This window comes from Megalops cyprinoides, chromosome 19 (genome assembly GCF_013368585.1).
Source record: "Megalops cyprinoides isolate fMegCyp1 chromosome 19, fMegCyp1.pri, whole genome shotgun sequence".
Lineage (NCBI taxonomy): Eukaryota > Metazoa > Chordata > Actinopteri > Elopiformes > Megalopidae > Megalops > Megalops cyprinoides.
Window position 1 is genome coordinate 16236838 of NC_050601.1, and position 10815 is coordinate 16247652.

The 10815-nt window shown below is 44.8% G+C and overlaps 1 protein-coding gene across 1 annotated transcript; it reads left to right on the forward strand.

The window, feature by feature from the left end:
- Positions 1-124: 124 nt before the first annotated feature.
- Positions 125-9048, forward strand: LOC118795040 (reticulophagy regulator 3-like). The gene is made up of 9 exons (XM_036553385.1): positions 125-998; positions 3361-3467; positions 3659-3689; positions 4074-4200; positions 4904-4988; positions 5589-5726; positions 6031-6110; positions 6490-6622; positions 7075-9048. Exons 1-9 carry the CDS (start codon positions 748-750, stop codon positions 7635-7637), a joined length of 1515 nt encoding a protein of 504 aa, XP_036409278.1. The 5' UTR covers positions 125-747; the 3' UTR covers positions 7638-9048.
- The last annotated feature ends 1767 nt before the right edge of the window (positions 9049-10815 follow it).

Below are 10815 nucleotides of genomic sequence, written 5' to 3' on the forward strand. Positions count from 1 at the left end.
TCAGTGTATTAGCATACATACCCTGAACAGATGCCTATGGACAGACCGAATGCACACCACGGAGGCGAACATCAATTCTGATTGGCTGAACCGAGTTCTCGCAAGACGTAGCTGGACCCATACGTCGCTGCAGATGACTTTGTAAACAAGTGATCCAGCTTTGGTCACGCCATATTGGCCGTACTGAAAAGGGTATTCTAAAAAAAATAATGGTGAAGTAGAAAATCAGTCTCGCGTGATACGAGAAGTGAAATCGAAAGGAGTTTTTTTTTCCTGAATCAACACCCCTGGAAACAAATCGGACGGGATATGAAGCGAGAAAGCGAGGTGGCTAGTTAGTTAACCTGGCTAAATCATCACATGGATTTCTGTTTTCTGCCGTTTCAGTAACAGTGGCGACATCCGAGAAGATATAAAATGAAGGCGCTGGGTTTGGTTTAGTGACATTGGGCCCCGCTAAAGCTAGACAGCTAGCCGCTGCAGTTGCCATGGATTTTGCTACCCTTAATGTCACCGAGCGCTGTGCCAGCCTGTTTGACGCACGAGTGCTGCCTGCTGTGTAAAACGGATAGTCTGTGAGCTAGCTGGCTAGCTAACTGGCTAGCTCGCTAGAATCTGGCTGGTTGTAGGACTGTGGTCGAAGGGGTCGTGAACGTTAGCTACTTGACACACTTTGCGTTCCTAACTAGCCAGCTAGTTAGCTATAGCGCCTGTGTTTATATTTCCTTCGGAGATTATTCGTTTAAGATGGCGCTTGCCGAAGTAAAGGAAAATACAGCCAAGGAAAAGGAATGCACGGCCAGGCCAGGGCCGGGTGTCGGCCTGCGTAGCAGACCGTGTACCAGCGAAAGAGACGGAAAAGTGCGGGCTGTCAAAGCTTCGCTCCTGGAGAGATTAGGACCGTACGAGCCGGTGGTAACCTACCTACAATCAGTACTGGTGTGGCAAAGGCCGTTCCACAGCGTGCTGCTGTACACGGTGGTTAACGTTGTCTTCTGGTGAGTGATTTCATGAGAAAATGTGACTTTTATTAGAATTATTTGCAGGGTGATTTTTTTTTCTGATCGTAGACAACTCGCTAGCCTAGCTTTCCAACGCAGCCAACGTTAGCTATCTTGCAACTGACTCGCTTACATAACTCCATTTGCAGTAATATTAGCATAGTAGCAGATAGCTGGCTAGTTGTCACCAGGCATATTTGTAGCTGGTAAATTATATATAACGTTGGCTACACTGACTACTAACCAGTGCATTTAAAAATTACTTAGCCAATTTTACGTTAAAGCAACGCTGTGTTTCTTTTTTTTGCACGACTGTTCAGAATGAGTAACAGTTACCCAAGTAGCTGGCTGTCAAGAAGCCTATTTGCTTCGCAGCTTAATACTGATGTTACACTAGCTGGATATCATCCGTGTCTATTGAATTAAGTTAGCACAGTTAGTTAGCATGTTACAGAATTCTACAGTGATGTGTTGAGCTTTGTGACAATTTAGCAGAAAATAATTAATTAATTATTAGGTAGCCAGTTGGAATATATAATGTAACCTGCTAAAGTTCACTTGGCAGGGCAAGTCCGTTTCTCTGAAGGTAACGTCATATGAACAAGCTGGCTTGTTGAAAACAAATGTGTAGTAGTAGACATGTTATTAGTGTATCTATAGTGTCTTTATTAAACTACATTTTAATGAAAATTGATTGTTCGTGGAATCACCACGTTACAAATTCCAGTGTAACTTACAAGTGTAGAGTGCGTATCCATTTAATAGCTGTGGTTCGTTAATATCTCACTTTTCAGAGTGCTCGGGCATCAGTTGACCATTGTCCTACCAGGTGAAGGTGACGTAAATAGGTTTTAGGCACATTTAAGGGATCTTAGAATTGGGATTTGGAACCTTAAGCTTAAAGTAACCAAAATTTAATATACAGTAATGTATACAATTACTGTTTTGGCTTACCGTAGTCATCACTGTACAGTAATATGGCTATAAAAGCATTAGTGTTCAGTCTACTGCAGTGACTGGTTAAAAGTAAGACCCATTTTTTCCTCTCATGCATCACTTTGTCTGTGGATTCTGAAGCCCGGAGGCCAAGTGGATGAATTGTCCACCAAGCTCAGCCATGCAGCCATTATTTGCTTAAATGCACTGGAAGGCATCCATATAGGCAAATGGAGAAGCACAGCCCTGAGTATTGCATAGAATGTCACATGCAGGTGAGGAGAAATGGAAGTGCAGTATCTTTAAAGAGCCTTTGCAGTCCTACCAGCAACAGACTACCCCAATTTTTTCATAGAGAAAATATATAAATATAAATAAATATAAACATATAAATATAGTTGCATTTGGACTGAAATGGACTGACATTCATCACTTTCAGTCAAGTGTTCTGAAATAGAGAAGTAAGGTCTAGCAGAGGGCAGTACAGTTTTCAAATAACTTCAGTTATCAAAGTACAGCCTTCATGTCCCCTGGAAATAGTTTGCCTGAAGGAAGCTACTGCTTTCTTGTTGAGCACAAAGCTGACTTATACTCTTTATGAAGTATGAAGACCTACTACATAGAAACAGAGCACTTAATTAAATGAGCACTTAATTTGACATACATTGTTCTGTTCTGTAATTTTGCATCAGCTGTATACTTTTACATTCAGACAGTGTAGTAAATATGTAATATGACCGGCAGCGAGGCTGCTTTTGTCAGGGGGTGTGTTTTACACAGTCTTTGAAGAGCGTATATGACACTCTTTGAAGAGGGTAGATGACATGTCCCTGGGTTTGTACAGGAAATGAACAGCGGAAGCACCTGTTTCACACCACCAAATGGCAGTCTTTCTTTCGGCTGGAGTGTAAAATGGTACATTCCGGTTGTCTTTGGGGAGTGGGGTGTGTTTAGGGCCTGGGAGCTCCAAAGTTGAGCTCATCATTGAGCTATGTTATTCCTTGGTCCAGCTACATGACCAGACAATGTTGCTGGAGTAAGACATTACTTATACGTCATACAGAGAGGTCCGAATTACTGAGAAAGGAATAAACCAGAGATTAGACTTTCAAATCGCTGGTTTCACAAATTGCTCCCTAAACACGTGTACAGCATTGTCAGAGCCTCACAACAAAACATGTTTAGCTGTTCAGATGCATTTGAAATCAGGGAGAGGGATAAGCCTAGTGTTGTTTGAAGCAGCTCCACACTTCATCAACATGCTTCAGTTCTCCTTGGTAAGCTGTAGGCAATAGATTTTACGCAAATGTTCTGAAATTGGTATACCGTGTATCAGAGATTCCGTAGGTTGACCTCTGCGCAGCCCTGGCTGTGCAGCCTTGCTGAGCTGCTCTCCTCTGATGTCAGTGCTGCTCTTTCTCAGGTTCTTTGCCCTTACCTCTCTGCGCCTGCTGTTCCTGCTGTCCACTGGCCTGGCGGCGGCCGTGTGCATCGATACCTGGAGGAACCGGATCTGGCCAGAGATCAGAGGTGAGGTCAATGTCCCTCTGCAGTCTCTGCCCTATGCCAACATATGCCACTTCTATTGTACTGGATCCGTATGGGCAGCATGGCTAGATAGCAGTGCTTGAAGGAACGTTGTGTGAAATCCATACCAGTTTCATGTCAATTTTAAAAAAAGCACGATATTAAGATTCTGATCGCTCTTTTTCTCTTTGCAGTCAAGCGGCCAGATGATTATGAAAATGAGAGGTATGTTGTTGAAATCAGGCTTTCTGTAAGTACTTTAACAGTGAAAGCAATTTCAGAATTGCATGTGTTAGGCCAAATGTCCTGTTTAGTTTGTTGCTTGGAGACACTTCAGTGACTGATCCACTTAAACTCGCAGCTCAGTCAGAAATGATGAGTCATGTACTGTTCAGATGTCCTTTAATGTCTGCATGGGGAATTAAAAACTTTTTCCCTCCTAAAAAATTCTTGGGAACAATAGTGGGCCAGGTAGGTAACAGGGTATGCGCAATCCAGAGCTACACATCTTTGGTTGAGGATGTTAATCAAGCCCTGGGTGGGTCACTGTGTGAAGAGGTGGTTGCAGAGCGGTATGTCTCATTAGAGCACATTCTTCCCCTCCTGCAGCTGGGGCCTGGTGCAGCCCGGGATCCTCAGCGTTCCGGAGCTGTGCCATCACATGGCTGAGGCGTGGGTGACCGGGTCGTCCTTCGGAACGAGCTGCTTGCACTTCAAGCGGCACAGTCCAGGAAAGGTGGGGCACGGAACTTCCAAAACTGTCACAATTATTCCTCTGCTACTCTCTGTGAGATTGAATGTTCCTCTTGGTTTGGAACATGTCACTAATGCTGTAAAATGGGGATGTCAAAGCCCATGACAGACTTCTGAGCTGTCCCCTAGATTTTCAATCCTCTTAACTTCTGTTCTTTGCTTCTGTTATTTTACTAAATGTGATAATAATATATACTTGCCTATTACTCGCCCTTGTATCCAGCTAATTGATACGTTAGAACAGGGATTGCCAGAATTCAGTCTGTGTTAATAATAGATTAATAATCAGTTACAGGGTAAACATAGATTGATGATTGATCTGTTGATAAACATAGATTTCTTCTCATCCTGCTGATGTTTGTGCAGTGACCTAGTTTCAGGACATTGTCCTGAAAACAAATGTCAATAAAAATGGTAAATGTATTTATTGAAAACCGTCTGTTTTTGTTTTGTTTTTTTTTTTTGTTTATGTTGATCAGAATCTGTCAAGGCTTTTTACGAGCCACTTTTTCTAGAGAGGAGAAATTAGTTGAAATGGAAGCGTTTTTTGTGGGACAGCCAAGTTTTGCAAGTTATGTTTAGTGATTTTTCCATCTGTTTGCTGGCATGTCAGTGAATTGGACTGATGGATTTGTAGAACTTGCCGCTGCACTGTCATTTTGACCTGCTGGTGTCTGTTTCCTTAGTTCTGTGTTCTGTCATGTGGCCTCTGTATCTTCCTGGCCATGGTTGGACGCTACATTCCTGGACTGGTGCTGGCCTACTCTGCTGGTGAGTGCACTCATAGCCCCCGCAAACAGGGGGCCGGAGGCGCAGGGTGAAACTCAGCCTGTCTTCTCCTTTTTTAAAAATGCATTGAGCAGCTGGATACAATGGCCCTGTGTCATGGCTGAGTGTGCATTGATTACAGCCAGCCGAAGGCAGCTGGCTCAGGGCACCTTTTTGATGCTTGCAGAGCTTTTATGTCCCAGCTCACCACCCCTATCTGATGTCGACTGGACTGCTTTTCTGAGCAGCCGAATCTAACTGTAGCCTTTTTACGCCTAAAATCCAAAGGCATTGAGAAAGTGCGGCAGACACAAAGCTGCAGAATCACGCTGGCTTTGTCTCTCTCCCCTCATCTGTAATTTCTCAGCCGCAGCTGTGAGTCGGCTGAATGACGAGATTAAGCTGGCAGCAGCGCACTGGCTGACCTAATAACAGACTCCCTGAAGTTGAGGCTGAGGCGTTGCTTGGCACTGGTTCCTGCGAAAGGGTTTTGCCCCCCTGGCCGTCCCGTCGCGTCTCTGGCCCTGAGAACGCCGTGCAGCGTCCGGTCTCCCAGTGCGGGCTGTAACGCTCCCTCTGTTCTCCCCCTCTGCCTGCCCTCAGTGCTGGCGGTGCTGCTGTGCCCGCTGGCGGCGTACCACAGGGTGTGGCCGAAGCTGTGCGTGAAGCTGGAGCCGGCCCTGCAGCGGCTGGACTTCAGCGTGCGGGGGTACATGATGTCCAAGCCCATGGAAAACCAGTGTGAGTTACGGCCACAAGCTGTGTGAGTGCGTGTGCGCGTGCGTGCGTGTGCGTGTGTATGTGTGCCTGTGTATGTGTGTGCATTTGTGTGTTTGTGTGTGGCTGGTGTGTCCAGCTCAATAAACCTAAAATTAATGTTAAAGTATCATTGGTTATTCAGGTTATATTACAATGTGTAGGACAAGTACTTTCTATAATGGTATTTGCACAGTAGAACATGTTTACTCAAGCTTTTATACAGTAGCCTCTGTGCAGCTCTGTGAAGTAGCTCCTGACCCCTGACCTGTGTGCATTTGTGCCCCAGTCCTCCGCAAGCCCATCAGGCACACTGCCACAGCGGACGCCAGTGACAGCGAGGAGGAGCTGGCTGCCTTCTGCCCCACGGTAATCTCCAGTCTGCTCCCTCCACCCAGCAAACTTTATCTCCGCTGGATGTTATTCACTTGTCTAAATGAAAAGGGAGCATTTATTGATCTTTTTCTCCCCAGTCTACTCAATTCCAATGTTTTATGTGGCTGTGCACTTAATTAGAGAGAAATGTTCAGTTTGCATAGTAAGTGCCTCAGTGGCTCGTTTTGCTAATGAATGAGAACGACCTGATTCCCAGCCAGCGGGAAACAGGAGCCCAATTAGGTCAGGCAGTGCAGTGGCAGATCACTCTGTGCCAGTCAGACAGGGACTCGCATGAATACTAAATGTCCAGCTCAGCAGAGCTGTGTAACATGAGACCCTGAGATGCGTCCCTCTCCCCTAACTCCACTAGCTGGATGACGCGGTGGTGGCCAGGGAGCTGGCGATCACCGACTCGGAACACTCTGACGCCGAGGTGTCCTACACGGACAACGGCACTTTCAACCTGTCCAGAGGTCAGACTCCACTCACTGAAGGCTCGGAAGGTGAGTGCCAGCGTCACTTCTTTCCCGCTTCTCAGGAGATGGAGGGGTGTGGAAGTCAGTGCTTTTGTAGATTTTTGGTGTGCCTTGGCTTTGAGTTCAGCCTCCATCTACCATTACATTATTATATTACTGGCATTTAGCAGATGCTCTTATCCAGAGCGACTTACATAGGTTACAGTTTTTTACATTTTGTCCATTTGTACAGTTGGGTAATTTACTGAGGGAAGTCTGGGTTAGGTACCTTGCCCAAGGGGGCAACAAAAGTGTCTCAACGGAGAATCGAACAGGCAACCTTTCGGTTAGGAGTCCAAGTCCTTACCATTATGCTACACTGCCGCTGCCAGTGTTGGTATGAGCAGGAGTGCACAGCCTTGATATTAGAGGTCAGTGCTCCTGCTGATGTAATTCTTGTAATTTAGCCAGTGTTAACCCTAGTTTGTCTCTCTTTTTAGATCTCGACCGCCACAGTGACCCCGAGGAGTCCTTCGCCCGAGACCTCCCCGACTTCCCCTCCATCAACCCGGACGCCACGCTGATGGATGATGACGACGACACCAGCATCGGGCTCCCCAGCCTGGGCCCCTCCGGCCTGTCGGGCCCCCGTGCCTCCGTGCTCGACGTGGACGCCCACCTGGACTCGGACCAGGAGGAGCTGGACGCCGAGCTCTCCCTGAGCGGCCTACCCCCCGCCCGCGACCTGACGGGCGAGATCGCCGGCGTACTCGCCAGCAACATGATCCAGGCCGCCCTGGCGGGGGCCATGCAGCCGCACCCCCCGGCCGGCCCCCGCAGGGAGGGCCCGCCCAGGGCCGGCCCCCACCGCAGCTTCCGCAAGCAGTCCAGCTCGGAGCTGGACACCGACCTGGACGGGGAGGACTTTGAAATGCTGGACCAGTCGGAGCTCAACCAGATGGACCCGTTAGGACCGTCCGGGCGGGGCGGCGGGCAGGGCGGACAGCAGTCGAGGACCCAGGGGTCCAGCTTCCTGTCCAACCTGCTGGGAAAGCCGCAGTAAAGCCGTCTCTCGTGTACATGTCCTCGTATGGAACAAGCTGTGCTTGGGTGTTGAGTGCATGCGTAGACGTGATGTTCGGTCCCAGCAGCCAAGCGCCTGCCTTGAGCTGCCGTCAGTATCACTGTGAAGTTATATCATTTGCTTTTTGTGACATTGCTACTTCCTCTCAAGCTTGTCCATGCAAGACAGTACAGTCTTGACAGTTTTTTTTGTAGGCTAAGCAATAGGACACACCTAATCTACAGCAATGGAAAATTACACAAAAGGTCACAACAAACCAGTTTAACTACAGTACTTCCCGATCGTGTCATCCTATTTCTATGTGAAGGTTGCAGACAGGAATTTTTCATATGAGGCAAATCTACAGAAACAGCAGAAAAATCAAGATGTCAGTATTCCTGCGTTTATTTCAAAGTAAAACCGTTAACTAGACACATGGAACAGTAACATGGGACCAAACAGGTACATTCCTGCTGTTAGTTAAATCATTTTGAAATCAAACTGCTTGTTTACAAAAAAACACGTGCGAGCAATATTAGATTCCCCATGAATTTTTTTGCAATTATATCATTAGCTTGCTAATAGATTGGTACTGTTACCATTACTATGTAGAATGCCTCTCAGCGTCATACGTGGTTTCAGTGACGTCAGGATTACTTCAGCAGTTTATGTATGCGAATATGATGTCCACAACAACCATCTTAGTATCGTACAGCAAGTGCGTATAATTGAGATCACAATGCCAGCAGAAAGTCTTAAAGGCTAACATAATCAATATTATTTTTTATTATTCTAGTCAAAAATAAAACAGGGAATTACCTTGATTTCTGTCAGAAATCAATTCAGCCACGAACCGCGTGTGACGTACCTCAGTGTCTGATCTGCACCTGAGCCTCCCTTTCGGCTGCCGAGTTCACGGTTCACAATTGGCAGCGGTTGATCCACGTGTGCGTGAGAGTGTGTGTGCATGTGTTGGGAGTAATGGAGGCCCCTTGTTTCCCCTGATGTTTTTAGAAAATAACGTTTTTCACATGAATTGCGGCTTGTGAGTGAAGAGAACAAATTACAGTGGCCTATTCAACTGCGAACCGTTTGGCACATTTTAATGTCAGGGCGAGATCAGAAAAGGAGCCGCATGGCTATTTTAGGGTGTCCTAAATCTCTGAGCATGGATCTGCATGTGTAAAAGGACCAAACCTTTTGGCACTGTCTACCTGTGCGTTCTGATGTTCTGAAGAAAGTTCTGAAGTCACGTTGTTTTTGGGGGTGCAACTGACTGAGCTAGACTGCTAGATGTAAACTTCTTCATGCACTAGAATGCACCATATCTAGTACGGTGAGGTTAACATGCTGATTTACCAAGTAATCAAAATCCAGCATCTTGCACGGCCATCTTGCAGGATCCCTGAAGGTAAGAAGTTACTTTTTTCTTTTTTTTTTTTACTGAAGGCACCACCATTTCCAGTATCCAATATAACATACGTGGTGCAGTGGATGTAGAAGATATAACTCAACAGTCTGGGTGCAACACACGATTGCTTGCAGCAGCTCTAGTCTTAAATCAGGTTACTCGCATACATATATTACCTCTTGTATTTGTCTCTTCATGTGTGTTTTTTAATTTAATTTGATTCATTTCTAGAATGCAGTAAATGCATGTTTGAGAGTCTGTTTTTTTCCTTTCATCCATTAATAGCATGACAGGTATTTTCTAGATTATCTGAATCCACAAAGGAGCTGTTGGCCAGAAACTAAAGAGAAAGCTCTGATATTTTCACTTTTTTAGCGACATTATGGGACATAAGACAAATCAGCACCTTCTTTTAGTTAAAGACTTTATTTATATACTGTGTTCACTCAAGACCCATGTAATTATCACACATTTGTTAATGAAGCAAACAAAGCACCATTTCCCATAGCTTGTTAAATTCTATTTTGAAACCTTCACATTCTCCTTGGTTCCTGTCAGTGTGTGACTTTTCTCAGTTTGCCACATTGATGTCTTTTGACTTTTTGAGTTGAAATACAAAAAGCACACCAAAAGAAGTATTTTTAGAAATGGCACCTGTCATTTATTGTGCCGTCTCTCTTTGTCCTGCGGGAGAAGGGGGGAGTGTGTCTGCGTGCGGGTGTGACAGAGTGCATGCTTTGATGCGATGTATTTAACCATACTTACCATTATTAAGTACATAATACATGAAAATAATTTTTACATTTTCACAGCAAAAGCAAAATTTAAGTTTTCAAGTGGGTTTTAGACCATTTGTACTGAGGTTTTGACCATGAGTGAAGATTTTTTTGGGGGGAGTGCTGGAATATGGCATGTGGACAGACAAGCTAAAAGAATTCTTTATGTCTATGTACTTGTCTTGGAGCAGTTGCCATGGCCTATTTGTTGACACGTGTTCATGGGGCAAATATAAACCTGCCTTAACACTGTTACACTATAGATTGCCATCAGTGTAGCACAGCTTAGAACACACTGTGAACAAAATCTCTGTTGAAAAGATGGGTAAGCATTGACCACCATGATATACTAAAATGCAGTTTTGCACCACATTTTTGAGTCTACTTTCAAAATTTAGTCAAGGAGCATATTTCTAGAGAACATGTTTACACAGAACCAGTATGCGCGTGATGTATATTCAAACAATCCTGACTGCAACAAAAGTTGGGTAGATGGAGAAAAATGTAATGAGAAGTATTAAAAATATTTTGAGAGCAGAGAATGTTGTTTTTGTGCTAATCAGTGTGATTTTCCCTGTTTTGGGCACATGAGGATTTTTTTTTTTTTTAGCTCTTTTCATCTTTGATGAAAAAGAAGAATCATGAGGCTTTTTTTGGCGGGGGGGGGGTGCTTGTTTATATATTTAAAAAGCCAAATGCCCAATAATTTGTGTTGTGCTGTATGGAACTACTTGTAAGATATGAAGATGAATAGATCATTTGTAGAAAAGCAGAATTCCCCTATTCAGAGAGTATATAATACCATTTAATTTACCCTAAGCAATTTGAGCAAGGATTATTATATATTAAAAACTGAATATTCTAAGGGGCTGTCGAGACTGAGCAAGCAGTGCAATTCAGCTTTCCTCCATGAAGAGGGGACATTCTGCAGAGTATAATGTTCCGTCAATGTGTACAGTAAAAATTGCATTTTTTTTTTCTCTGTAACTGG

Excerpts from the sequence above, each read along its gene's own strand:
- LOC118795040 (XM_036553385.1), top strand. The coding sequence starts at position 748 with ATGGCGCTTGCCGAAGTAAAGGAAAATACAGCCAAGGAAAAGGAATGC. Across the intron at positions 3,468-3,658 it reads GATCTGGCCAGAGATCAGAG|TCAAGCGGCCAGATGATTAT; the intron begins GTGAGGTCAATG and ends TTCTCTTTGCAG. Across the intron at positions 3,690-4,073 it reads GATGATTATGAAAATGAGAG|CTGGGGCCTGGTGCAGCCCG; the intron begins GTATGTTGTTGA and ends CCCCTCCTGCAG.